Source organism: Lonchura striata, chromosome 2 (genome assembly GCF_050655825.1).
Source record: "Lonchura striata isolate lonStrDom1 chromosome 2, ASM5065582v1, whole genome shotgun sequence".
In the NCBI taxonomy this organism is placed as follows: domain Eukaryota; kingdom Metazoa; phylum Chordata; class Aves; order Passeriformes; family Estrildidae; genus Lonchura; species Lonchura striata.
In genome coordinates, this window is record NC_140704.1 from 17671522 (window position 1) to 17685563 (window position 14042).

Consider the following 14042-nt stretch of genomic DNA (forward strand, 5'->3'; position numbering starts at 1 on the left):
AGCACATGGTCAGCACACAGGCCAGTCATCAGCAATATGCAACAATAAACTCTTGCAAAGAAAAAGCACCAAAATCAAAACAATCAAAATAGTGATATTTTTATTTCCCTGATGCCCTTAGCTGTATGATTTTATAGCTTTCTCTCAGAGTCAGGAGCTCAGAATTTTAAAGAGGCTACTCTAACTTCGATGGTTTTGCTGTCTAAGGTGTTTACAAACCTTTAGTGATGTACTGGCAGTTTCTCACCAAACCAGGAATTTATTTGGTTTGGTGGGTTGATTTTAGAGTGCGAATGAAAATCAGTTTATTAAACCATATACAATGTACCTAGCTAAACAAGATGTTCCTGGACTAGAAGCACAGAAAAGTGAAGCTACATATAATGAGAGGCAGCAGTCTGGCATGTTGTCAAAACAGAGCTTCAAATGAAGGTTCTGTATCAAATAATACTTCATAAAAGTCTTTCCTGTCAAGATGTGGGGTAGGATGAGCTGAGGACATAAAGAAACAACTATTTCTGGCAGCTAGCTGTGAAATGTCTGAGCTTCTGAGTGTTGCAAGCTATCAAAAGCCATGAGTTTTCCCATTATTGAAACAGACTTTATGAGGCTTAATATGCAATTTTGCTCCAAAAAAATTAGTAAAAATTTGGTATGCATAGCTTATTATTCTATTTTTCTCTGCAAGACAGGAAGTAACTGTAATAATTTTTAAGAAAAGAAACTGATGTGAAAGGATATAGATGTTTGTCTGCATGGATAAGTAAGTGATGGCTCTTATAAAACCTGTTATATAAACCGTTTTATTCATCTGCCAGTACTGCCAAATACATTTTACATATGCTCCAGGATATATAGAAACACTGGCAGCGCTACATTCCTTAGAGTAATGGTAGCAACAATAGGCTCATGACTTACATTTTCCTGTAATTGAACTAAAATTGAGATCACCACCACTGACAGTTTTGAGCAGGAATTAAATCCAGTACCCATTTGGTTAAATAAATCAGCAAGCATTTGCTGCTCGGATATTCTGACAAACATGGATAAACACTGGCACTTAGTGGACATTAAGTTTTATCTAATATTTCAGCTTCCTCTAATGCATCTTCTATGCAAAGAAGAGAAAAAGAATTTGAAATGTATTCTTTCAGAAGGTTTGAAATACCTTTATCCACTTACACTATTTTCCTATTTTATTTCTTACAGTTACATTTTAGGGAATTAATCTTTCAGTGTCAGACAATGTTTCTGTTAGCTTAAATTGCTGTAAATACCTTAAGGTAATTAGCTCAGTATGAGACTGTTGCCACAGTAAGTTCTCTCATCCAGGCACTTCCCAGATCTGGAAGTGCTGACGTGAGAGGTATCTAGTTTTAATTGTAAGATCTCAGTGGCTGAAGCTGCTGGTCAGAGTGGACTCACTGCACAGAGCACGGGAAAGGCTAATTTGAATTCCCTTGAGAGGGCTCTAGGATCAATCTATCAATACTGCAAACAAGCTGAACAGAGATTTGCCACAGACGAGGGGGAGACCACAAACCCAAAAGCTGTTTCAGCCTTGCTTGAGGAAATTCTTTAAACTTGAAGAAAAGAAAAGAAATCACCTCCTGAGCAGGGTGAGCACATCGGTCATGCTGCGCACACGTTTCAGCAGGCTGTCCAGCTTGTGTGGCTCCTCCTTCAGGAACCTCACCGCTTCTACCTCAATCCGCAGGATCGCTCGCATTTTATTTTGCAGTGTCGGGAACTCTCCTGCAAAGAAAACAATTGTGAAGCTGAAGAGGAAATTATGAAAGCCCTGGGCAGTAAAAGATGATTGGGTGAATGTCAATTACTTGAATGTCTATCTCTCTCCAGGGGCCATGCAGCAAGCTCCCTAATCCCAGCTTTACATCTCTTTGAAAGTGAAAGTTAGTGCCTCCAGATCAAAGGCAAAACTGTTCTCTGTGGTTAAAAGAAAAGAAACAGAAGTAAAAAGGACAGTACATACCTTTCAGGGTAGCAACAGCTTCTCCCACTTGACGCAAAAGAAAGGCTCCATCTTCAACGTCTTTCAGTGTAACTGCCTTGCTGGAAGCAGCAGAGTCCTTCTTCAGATCTTCAACAAATGTCTCCAGCTCACTGGCAAAATAAATAACATGGACAGACAATTTAATCAGGGCTTTCATATTGCAAGTAAATATATGTAAACAAATGGACTAAACTAAACCAGAAACCTCAACTGTGGCACCTTCAGATCTGACATCACAGGCTAAACAAATAACAGGACACCATGAGGGGAGGTGAGAATGCTGGACACTCACAGCACAGAAACAGGCTTGTAACTAGCCCAAGACATTGATTTCTGTGACAGGCTGCAGATGTGCAGAGCATCTTGACCTCAGGGCAGCTGCGCTACAAAGGGCAGGTGGGCTGGTGGAACACACCAACAGCCAGGAGCCCTCTGGGGATACAGCTGCTCGAAGGGTACAGACACTACAGACACCCCGTACTGGTTTGCACCTTGTGTTTTCTCTTTGACATACAGAGGAATGACCAACAGTTAGGAAACAACCCAAAAACTGGCACCAAAAGCCTCTTGATAAACCTTGTTTATCTACCAGGTACTGCTAGACAGGACACAGGATTCTGTTTCTGTGAAGAGCCAGACTGAAACAGCAAGTGTGCATTGTGTGCAGCTCTTGCTCAGCACCTGGATTTAAGAGTGAATCACTTTGGATGTTCTTTCCAACCACTACTATTCTGTGGTTACTCCAGCTCCATCTGGTGCTTCCTTCTCACCTTTCCAAAGATTTTTTGCAGTTTTTCCATACTTCACATAAAATTTTGCAATACTGGAGACACATAAATTGGTTTTGCTTGGGAAGCAGCCACTTCTTTCCATTTGAGACAACATTGCTTTATCCGGAGTTTTCCAAAGATACAAAAAATTTTCTCAAAAAAACCCCAACCCTGAGATACTTTATGGGCAACTACGCAAATACCCATGTAAACACCTTAAAAAGATAATATCTTGAATATCTAGGAAAAATTCACTTCTATTAAAATGCCAAATTTACTCACAGGACTATTCTAGGAAACTGTTTAATTGCAGATAGAAAAAAATGCAATGGAAACTCTGAACTGACAAATCAGCTACTCATTTGAACCTAATCTTGGGCATAAGTTTTTGCATCCATCAGGGATCAGTTTTGCAAGAGAATCAAGGTAGAAGAGGATTGGCAGAAAAGGGGTATGAAAAGCTTGCTCTCTGCACCATCTGCAAGTCTTGCATTTCTACATACTTCCTTTCCATTGCCATGCAAAGCCAATCATTTCCCAGACCCATCTCGGTGGGGAAGAAAAGTAGGTGGCCAGTAATGGGATAAAAATAAAGAAAATTCCTTACATCACTACTGTACATGTAGGTCAGTTTAAACTGGAAGCACAGTCCCACAGAACAATCCATGGCAACACAACAGTATTTCTCATACACAGGGGAACAGAAAGAGGATTAACATCTGAACATTTAAGCATGCACAGCAGAGTTAATTTCAATCTAAAATGAAGAACTTTAGAAGCTAAAAAATTATTTTGAATTGAAAATCATAAGTTGTGTCTGAACAGATCACAAACACGTGGAGGTAAATGATCCTGTTCCCACTTAAAGACCACTTCTCCCAATGACTCTGCCTTCAGAAAGCTGGGAGAGCCCAAGTTCCCCCAGCACAAGCAGACTTGCAGGAAACAATCCATTGGACCACACGATGGCAGCAAGGGAACACTTCTAAGGGCGTTTTTCCAGTGGCAGAAGCTGCTAAAATGCAGGTGTCTGCTGTCTCTGTCTGCCTTTGCAATAAAGGGCACAGACACACTCTAGCAGGAGCTGCAGGAAGAATGTGGCCTTCTGTCACTGTCACTAAGGCAAAGGCTCCTGTTCTACAGGATGGTGCTCTGCAGTCTTGCATCCTCCCTAGTCTTCATGCCCTGCTACTGGCACTGAGGCTGGGCAGTGCTGCTTTGGGAATCCCTCCTCCCTTTTGTAGATCAGCACTGGAAAAGCAGCTCCTCAAATATTTGCATCTACCAGGCAATAAAACAGATAAAGATGCTTAAATTTGTTCATGTGTGGAAAGAAGAGAAAGGAAAACACAGAACTGTATTACAGTGTTTGAAGGACTCTGAGTTAGATGACAGTGGCCCTCTTTCCCCTTCGTTCTTTGAGCAGAAATGGAAGGGTCATCACAAATCCCTTTGATTCCATATACTGTCAAACAAGACAACTGATCCTGAAATTACCCAGGGGATACCACATTACACTGCTTCATGTTGCTAACTGCAAGGGAAAAGAAACTTAATCCCTTAGGACCGAAAGACTGAAACAGTTTGGTGGTCTCCAGAATTTCTCTTCTCTCACTGGGGAAAACACTTGACTTTACAGATTGACCTGAGCAAATTAGCAAGATATGCACATTAATGCATTTTCAGAAGGCTAGTATAAGATAAATACTTTTTCTGCATCTATATTCTACATAAGGAAGCCGAGGCAACTCTTGTGCTGAGATCTTTCTTTAGGCAAAAAATGCCTCAGAGAATCTGCCTCAGACTGCAGCATCAGTAGAACAGGGTACAAAACAAACTGACAAAATGAATGGTAACAAATCACCCAGACCAGATGGTATTTGCCCAGGAGTTCTATAGCAACTTGAGGCTGAAACAGCTGAACTATTCATGCTAAGCATCTAACTTCTTATTAAAATTGCTTTGGAACAACATTAGCAGAAAGTGTCATAAATTATACAAATAATTTTTTTTAATGGTATGGGGGATATCATAGGAACAGTACTCTGGCGAGACTGACACTTAGACAGGTGTGATGGATAGGTATCAAAATACAGAATAAACAATAAAGAATCAATGAACAATGGATAAATTTGCTGTTAGGTAGGAATTAGCATGGTTTGTGTAAAATGAAGGAAAGTTTCACAATTCCACAAACAACAGAAGCTTGGAGACAAAGTATACCACAAAAGGCTTTCAGCAAGGTGTTTGAGGAAAAGCTTTTAAGAATGCAAAGTTGTCATGGGACAAGAGGAAATTCTTTCATGGATAAAGCACTGAAGCGAAGATAAGGGATCAATGAACAGCTAACTCAATGAATGTACTTTGCTGATGGGTTCCACAGGGACTACTGCTAGGGCTGGTGCTTTTCAATATACTATAAATAATTCAGGAAAAATGATGAATAATAAAACAAAAAAAAAATCTCAAAAGGCTATTATATTAGTCAGGCAAATGCAAATCAAAGGTGGGTGCAGAGGACTGTGGATGAACCATCTGGTACTAACTGACCAGAAAACACCAAAGATTAAATTAACTTCTAATACCTGTAAAGTATGCTGATGAGAAGAGGAGAAATGAAACCAAAATCAACCCCACATAAAACCAATAACCTCCCAAAACCCTAAGGTTTTATATACACTGATGATCATCCATGTGATTGAGATGTTGGATATTTAATGTAAAGCTCCTGTGGAACAAGAGGACAGGGAGATCACACCATGCACGAGGTCACGTTGTGCCTGCATCCAACAAAGCTCTTGCAGGGCTCTCCTGTCTCCCCATTCCCATCCCACAGCTGTGCACCAGAGTTAGAAAAGGCAAAGAGAAAGGCAACAGGATGATGAAATGTAGAGAACCTTCTAGAAGGTTAACTCAGCAGACTAAGACTTCTCAGGCTGGAAAAGGCATGAGTGGGGGAAAAGGGAAGGGAAAGGGAGTGTCTATAACATAATGACTAGCATGCCAAGGGTGAATATTCTGCTGTGCATTATTCAAGAGTCTGGGGATTGATTGATAGATGAACAATTCAAAAACAAATTAAGAAATTCTTCTGATATACTTCCCCAAGTATCTGCTACTAGTACCTCTCCCAGATTGCAAAGTAAAGTTTTGTTTTCATGGAGCATGGTTATTGTTATTAAAAAAAAAAATCTGATACTTGTCCTAATAAAGTATAAATTGTAAGCTACTGTGGATTGTATCTAATTGAACAGTTTGGATGTGGCTATAACTTAAATACTGTGCTTATAACTCCCTTCTATTAAAGTGCTTAAAATCTACAATATAGAGTGGTCACACCTCTAATGTGCCTGTTATGACATAAATACTTCATTACTCAATGTATCATGACATCGTAATTTGTCTTTGGTAATTCTTAAATCTAGTATCTACAAGTGCTATATATAACATCTCTAATGTTGAGTCAAAAGACTAGATTAAAAAAACCTACACATTTAATTCTGAGTGTGTATTTCACTGTCACATAAGTGAACATAAACACTGTGTTTAACAGGTTTCGTTAGATGTCCTCTGAACTGTAATCCTGCCACAGTGGTGATACACATGGGCACACTTCTGTAGGCATCATTATGAATCTGTTGAGCAAGATTTCTACTCAACAGAATGCTTGCTTTGAAATGTACACCAATATTTCTGTTGCTTACAACATGAAACTGCCAATATGTTTATTTCCTTATTTCACAGTATCACAGAATGGAAGACACCACAGTGGGTCATCTGGTCCAACCTCCCTGCTCAAGCAACAGTCTTCAATTGCAGAAGAAAGGACTTTTTAAACTAAGATTTACCACCTAAAAGTAGTAAATACACTTTTGTAAGTATTGCAGTAATCTTACATTCCAGTGTCTCACATGAAGACATTTATTCACTGATTTAGTCTTATGATTTTTAGAAGATGACAGTTGAAATCCTAAAAAATGCAAATATTGTGCCCTGTTGCTTTGCATTTGTTTGTATATCTGCAGTGGGATCAGTTTAGTTGTAAATGCCTATAAATAATGTAACCTTTTTCTCAATAATGTCAGTGACATTTGATGTGTAATTTTGTGCTGCATGCTCTTACTATGAAAAGCCATCAGCTGCTGAAATTATTGCTGTCAGATGTACTTTTCTTTTGGGCTCGGCCCTTGCAAATGGGAAAATACATGACAAAGGAATCTCATTGGACACAAGTGATAAAAATAAATGTTTGTTTCTAACATGTCTCTAAAAGAGGTGAAGTAACACTTGAATGATTTAAAAAATTCTCCTGTAACTTTAACAAAGGAAGTAGCAGAGAAGTAGCAGAAACTATGGGAACAGAAAAAATTCCAAAACCTGGAAGACAGAAGCACTTTGCAATCCAAGTCCTATCCTTAATGAACAGCTGTAACAGTGAATGCCATTGGCACTTGACCTCACTCTGTATCCATTTTATGAGTCAATGCCATAATCAGCCATCACACAAATTGCTCTTTCCATAGAGAACAGACAATATAGGAACTTGGCAATGAGGTACACAGGAGTGAAGTGAGGAACAGGAAGGGCATTACTTAAGACTATGAATCAGCTGAGAGGATTAATTATTCTAGCATGGACCATTACTGCACATTCAACCTTTCTTCACAGGACTCTCCTTAGTAACACCCAACCTTCTCTTTACAGATACACCTTTTTTATTACAAAAAGTATTAATCTGACAATTTATTGATCAACAGGAAGGATTTACTCTCCTTAGTTGTCAGGAACTGTACTCTGGCTCTTCAGTCATAATTTCCAATGATAAGCTGACTAGAATTTTTTTCTCTATTATCTTTAGGTGTGAAATGCAATAATGAGAAATGATTAGTTATATAATATCTTACAAATGTGAGTGTTAGAATTAGTTAAACTGTTTATTAATTTCAGCTTTATCTTGGCTCCTGCTGACTCTGAACTAAATCAAATAACTTGATCCCACCAGTCTTGGTGGGCCAAAGTTCTGGGGAAAAAAGCCAGAATCTTCCAAAGGGCTTTTACATAACAACAAAACAAGGTACACAGTTAAGCAGATGGAAACCTCAGTGACTACATTTTAGACAAGGACTGGCATTGCTGGCTGTAATTAAACTTCACTCCTCTGAGTTTCCCCTACCTCTCCCATGCAGTAGCCAAAGCACTTACTATTGAAATCTGATTTTTGTACTTAAAGCCAAACTTATTACCTTCTTTTGAATCCCTTTGCTCTTGAGGAAATTCCTCTCCCCTTCCCTAAAGCATAATACATAAGGCTGAAGGGGAGAACTAGGGTAGAGAGAGGCTTTCAGAATACAGGGGTGGGCATTCCAGTCATCTCTCCCTTTACAGGGGACTTCTGAAGAGGCAGAAGCTCTTGGTATTGCTGGGATTTACCCAGGGGCTGTGCAGAGAAGGGCTCCCAGTCAGGACCAGTGAGTTGAACAACACAGACATGGCTCTACAGCCAGTGTGATACACGACAAGGAAACACAACTAAAATACCATATACAAATGCAGTTTACCTGGTGGTAGAAGTTTCTACTTTATGGAAGAAAAAGACAGGTAAAAGCAATACATTTGAAGAGGTTTCTCAACCCACCATAACTTCTTTACAATCTTTTCTTCCTCGCTGAGGTACTTCTGCCTCTCTTGTTCCACCAGGTTGCGCTGTCGCTGCACAGGATCTTCAAGCCTCTTCACTGTTTCGATCACTTTGCCATTGATTTCTAGCTCTGCTTTCTTCACCATTGCCCTCAGCATCTCCTGGTTCTGCAGCTGTTGCACAAAAGAAATCAACTTCAGTTTTTCCTGCTTCACTGACATCCCTGGCAACAAAATACATTGCAGATCTCAGAAGGCCGGGATAAACACCATCCTACAGTGAGTGAGTGTTTTCACCTGCTTTCCCTCTTTAGCTGTACCTATAAACATTATTCCATATATATATAACGTCCATTTTCAAACTGATAAACAAAATATGTTGGGATCAATATATCACCTTCAATGCATAACTTCTGCAAGGAGTGTGGCCCCTTTTTTCTGCTTGGTTCAACATGAATCAAGAATTAATTACACCTCATGAGAATGCTGGATGCTTGACTTCCCTTTCCATGTATCCCACCAGCTTATGCATCTCACAGCCCATACGTGCCTAGTGGATAATCCCACACATTAATGTCATGGCAGGAATGCACTGCTGTTTTCAGAATGGAGATTTTCAGTCTCTCAAGTGGCAGAGGAAGGACTGTAACATGTGGTGTAATTTGGTACAGGTATACAGCTCATCTGCAATACATAAAACCTCCTTTACCCACCAGAAAAACAAGAACACCCCTCCCCCCACACACACACACACACAAACACACACACTTTGACAGCAACTTTCTGAGAACTTCAAGTCATACCTTGTTTCTTGTCTTAGCCTGATAAGTAACTCAAGCATTAATTGTCTTGCTGATAGTAAGCTCACAGAGAAAACAGAAGAAGGCAAACTAGGCTGTACTCTTCTGTGGGTAGCCCTGGAGCAGCTACCAGCCATGCTCACAAACCAAACCTGTTTAAGTCTGTTATGCAAATCACAAGATTCAAAGAGATAAGCAGGACTGTACCTAGTCATAGTTTTAGGACACAGGAAACATGAACACAACTCTGTTAGCCCAGGAGCCATTTCATACTGTAAGATTTTAAAAAACACCCGTGTTAACTGGGGACAAAATTCCCATTTTAAAACTAGCACTTGAACTGTCAGGTTCTTCTAAACATCCAGGCTTAACAGCCAAATCACATTTAACACACAAAATAAATCCATGATCTAACAGGAAGAATCATAAAAATGGGATACCTACAACACAGTAGCAGTAAGCCTTCTTTAAAATCCATTTAAGAAAATTCATGAGAATAAAAAAAAAGTGCCTTTGCTGAGACAATTCTTTCCAACCAGTATGGGCATGAGAGAAACAAACTCAATTCCTCATTTATGACTGTTCAGTCCCTGTGCCTGACTCTCTTACTCTCCAGCTACACAGCTTCGACGAGAGGGAGGGTAACACCTCACTGCAGGGGTTGTGTGTGTGCGTGTGAAATCTGCACTGTGACAAGCAGCAGTTAACTCAAAATTCAGCTGAAGAGAAATGTGAGCAGTTAGTGAAACTATGAAGCTGAAAAACATTTTAACAGCACAGAACGATATAAATAAAATCTAGATTATTTTGAAGACAATGTGTATTTTCCCCATTATGGGAATAATGTTTGGATTTGATAAATCAAAATCTCTTGCTGCAAGGCCAGCACAACTGAGATACACACTTCTTTCACTGTGTCATATCTTCAAGCAGGAAAACCTAAATGAATGAATAAATAAGTGAATGAGCATGTGACACTTCAGGCATACAATTTATTCCCAGTTCTTTAAAAAGTGTGGAAATTTGACACATGGAAGTCAGTTAGGATCTGTGAAACAACTGATCCGAGTTCAGTGAGAAGGTCAGTAACAGAGTTAGACTTAAGTCTCAGGTGTCCAGAATTTAAGTCCTTGATGTTCCTCAGCTGGTAATAGGGACTTCCACTAATAGCAAAACTGATTATGTGTGTGTCAGGTTGTGAAATGGCAGGCACATATTTTTTCCTATTATGGGGGTATGTAGAGGAGCTATATTTATTGTGGTGATGTGTACAGCTAAGGTGTTTGTAGCCTCCATTTATGAAGTGCTTGAACAATACCAGGAAGTTTCAGTCACAAAAGTTCATCTATTTCTGATAATGAGGATAGGGAATAAAAATGTAACACAGCAAGATTTCAAAAACTCTTGTATGTTGAGGGCTCCCAAACCTCAGTGAGCTCTTTAATTCTGGACTATGACTCAATCTTGGTATCAAAAAAATGTTTTTACTATTTCTATGAAAATTCATGCAATAATTGGCTAGTTATGGACAACCTGAGTTTACTCATGCTCGGGGCACAGGGTCAGAAGATAAAAAGGGAGAGGTACATATATGTTCAGAGAGACAAAAGGAAGAACAGTGGGAGGGGAGCAATTGTGTCAGTCAGCAACCAAAGGACAGCATGAGGCAGGGAGAGCAGGAGCACAGGGAAAGAGCTCAGGAGAAGTCACTGGCCTTCCCATTTACCTCCATGTTCTGGGACTGAACTTCATTCTTACCTTTCTGCTGCCAGCAGAATCAGACGTGAGACTCCCTGTCTAAGTGCACACCCACTTGCCCCTCTGACCACCTCTGTTACTCCACCAGCTCAAGCAAAAGACATTTTATGGATCTGCCATAGTTATTCTGGTTCCACACAATAGGACCTTTTATACTATAAGCTTACTTGAAAACAAGCCAAATAAACAATCTTAAACATTAATTCTTGAAGACTCTTTCTTGAAACAGTACTGAAATTCTAAAGGCACATGCTAAAAGGTAAACCAATGCAGGCTTTCCTGTCACCAACAAATGGTAATTTGCTAATTAGAGTTACCTTACCTTGTTTCTGCAAGAAGCAATCAAACAGAAACAAATTTAACATGTTTTTTTAGAATTCTAGCATCCTTTCATACACCCCTTACCCTTGGTTCTCATTTTCAGCCTCATCAATCTCTCCAGATACCTTCCTTGCCTCTCTTCTTCATCTTGTGCTTCAGCCATTACTGGTCACTCTCACACAAGTACCCCAGCCCTGCCTCTGGTACTCACTAGTTCAGTTCACTTTGAACCAATTACTATCTATGAGACAGGTAACTAGAAAACCAAGTATTAGTTCACAACCCTTCTCCTCATTAGGAGATGAGTGTGACCCACCCAGTGGAAGCTTCCCACCTCCCCTTGAACTCCAGTGCACAGCTACAAACAGGAGCTGGCTGCCTGCAGCTCAGGCCCTCTGTAGAATCTAAGTACCTAGTTCCTGAAGTTTGGTACCATCCATTGATTAAAGCTAGCCTCTCCAGTTCTATAATGCAGCTCAGAATATATTTGTATTCTGAGTCAAAGTTACACTTGTGAAACTGAGGATCATATACCTTTATGACAGTGTTGTTATTACAGTTTCTGTCCTTTCTGCAGCACTCACTTCCCTGCAAACAGTGCCCTGAGAGAAGGAAAAGGATGCATGCATGCACCTTCCTAGTGGGGAACTGTGTTCCCTTAAAGTGAGTTCAATTAAAGAAAAGAAGGAATAGACCAAAAAAAAAAAAAAAATCTAGTGCACATATAACCTAATGATATAAACCATATACATGTACTCCAAGTCTTGGTTCAAACCTACTACTAAGAGTTCTCAATATCTGGGTGCATAGAATGAACAACCCCACTAAAATCATCATGGGCTCAATTCTTACCAGTGACAAATCCACTCAGGACAAAGGCTGGGTTACAGCCCATCTGTGGTATGGAGGAAAACTCCACAGCACCATGAAGCTACTCTGTCCTGAATGTCTCTGAAAATCAGAGCACTTAGAACATGCAAGAGGTGTACACAGCCTCTAGCAACAGCCATAAGGTAAATGTCTATGTGCCAAGAATCCCTGTTCAAAATCCAACCACATCTTAAGTTTTTGGTGGCATCTTACATTATATGTTTATCTGGTGTGTGAATAAATACATTTGGATCCATTGCTGCTGGATATGGTTTAAAAAGAAGATTTTGCCAACACAAACAAAGGATACACAAATGAATGGGTCTTTTCTATCATGTATTTCTCTGATTCTATTAAGAAAATTAATATGAACTTATGGTGGTAACATCAATTGAAAATTAAACAATAGACAATATTAAACATAGTTTATGTTCTGTTCCTGTTTTTTATTTACCCTGCCAAATTTTGCGCCTGTGCAATCTTTTTCATTTTTTGAAGTGTTTCTTCTAGTCTGTCACTGTATAAAAAATTCACACAAACAGGAACAAACTGACTGCCAGACCAGGAGAAACAGTGGAATTGAAAAATAGGAAGCACTGTCAACATGAAATGAAAACAATCTGCGAAACCAGAAAAATACTTTTTCCCTTCTACTTATAATTATTTTTGAAAAAACATAGCACAACATATTTCATTTAAAATGTGATATTGCAACACTCTTCAGTTTAAAACACTGCCTGTTTCACTTGCTGCCCTATAAACTGGGAGCTTTTTTTCAAAATAGCTCAGGAATGCCATGACAGAAACTCTCATCGATGGAATTTATGTGTAACATACCAAAGTTTCTCTTGAGCTACAGGTTCTTCCAACATTTCTCAACTTCCCACTAGCTCAATGCACCAAGTTTGCTATAATTTCAGAATTAAAGGAAGCCAGCCAGAGTTAATGAGCACACTTGGGATATGTCCTTTTCCCCTTCTCAAGACCTCCTTGCCAGCATTGATTTGTGCAGATGGTAAAAATTTCTTCACTCCTGTGTGCCACAATGTCACGTCTTCTGCCCCGGGCAGGGCCACAGAGACAAAGCTGGGCCGGGGAAATGCCACCTCCTTGGTGGGCAGCCCTGTGAGAAGGATGGACTCCCTGCCTCCAAGCAGCACTGCAGACTCCAGCCACTTTCCAGGGCCACATGCTGAGCACAGCTGGGGGCCAGACTGAAGGCATTTGCCAAGAGCTGCATTTGGCACATGGTGCAGAGAAGAACAGAGGGTCTGCAGTGGTTTGCAGCACAAATGTGGAAAAATATGCACTTATACATAATGTGCCAGGACAGAGATCAAATGCCAGTGTCTTCAAATCAGACGAGGAACACGATGGCTGGCACGTAGGCAGCACTGCTGAGAATAGCTTTTGAAAGGGACATTTGCTGTTGGAGCATACTCATCCTAAACCGAAAATTTAAATACATGGGAGCTGTATCACAGGCAGAAGTCACCTGACACAACTCTTTGCTCCAAACATCTTCTGCCATCTCTGTCTCTGCATTCCCAGCAAACAGAGCACAGGAAGTTGTCATAGGACCTTCAGTTGGACATATTTTCCTATACTGATGTTTACTTCACCCTTCTGCTCCTTTGCTTTATGACTGGTTCATAATTTAATTTTCTTTAGATAAGGAGGTGAAAGTAAAACATGCTCTGAACTCTTATCTGTATTATCATTATTTTGTTCTAAAATTTATCAGCAAATCAAACGTGATTGACATGGTACCATCATCCTGGTTGTAAAACCAGTAGCTGCAGTCCTACAATACCTAACATGTGATGTCACTTTCTGGCTAAGGAGGACTGGCAAAAAGAATACTGAAACTTC

At 39.9% G+C, this 14042-nt stretch overlaps 1 protein-coding gene across 36 annotated transcripts in view; it reads right to left on the reverse strand.

The window, feature by feature from the left end:
* The window catches only part of KIAA1217 (KIAA1217 ortholog), a 360062-nt gene that overhangs the window by 18324 nt on the left and 327696 nt on the right, over positions 1 to 14042 (reverse strand). For all 36 annotated transcript variants that reach the window (XR_014953216.1, XM_085573026.1, XM_085573014.1 and 33 more), the window contains 3 exons: positions 8420 to 8595; positions 1994 to 2124; positions 1608 to 1755 (listed from right to left, as the gene is read on the reverse strand). Coding sequence is in view for 35 of the 36 variants with exons in the window: in XM_085573026.1 (XP_085429152.1) it covers positions 1608 to 1755; positions 1994 to 2124; positions 8420 to 8595 (455 nt within the window). In the remaining variant the exon portion in view is untranslated. The remainder of the gene's footprint in view (positions 1 to 1607; positions 1756 to 1993; positions 2125 to 8419; positions 8596 to 14042) is intronic.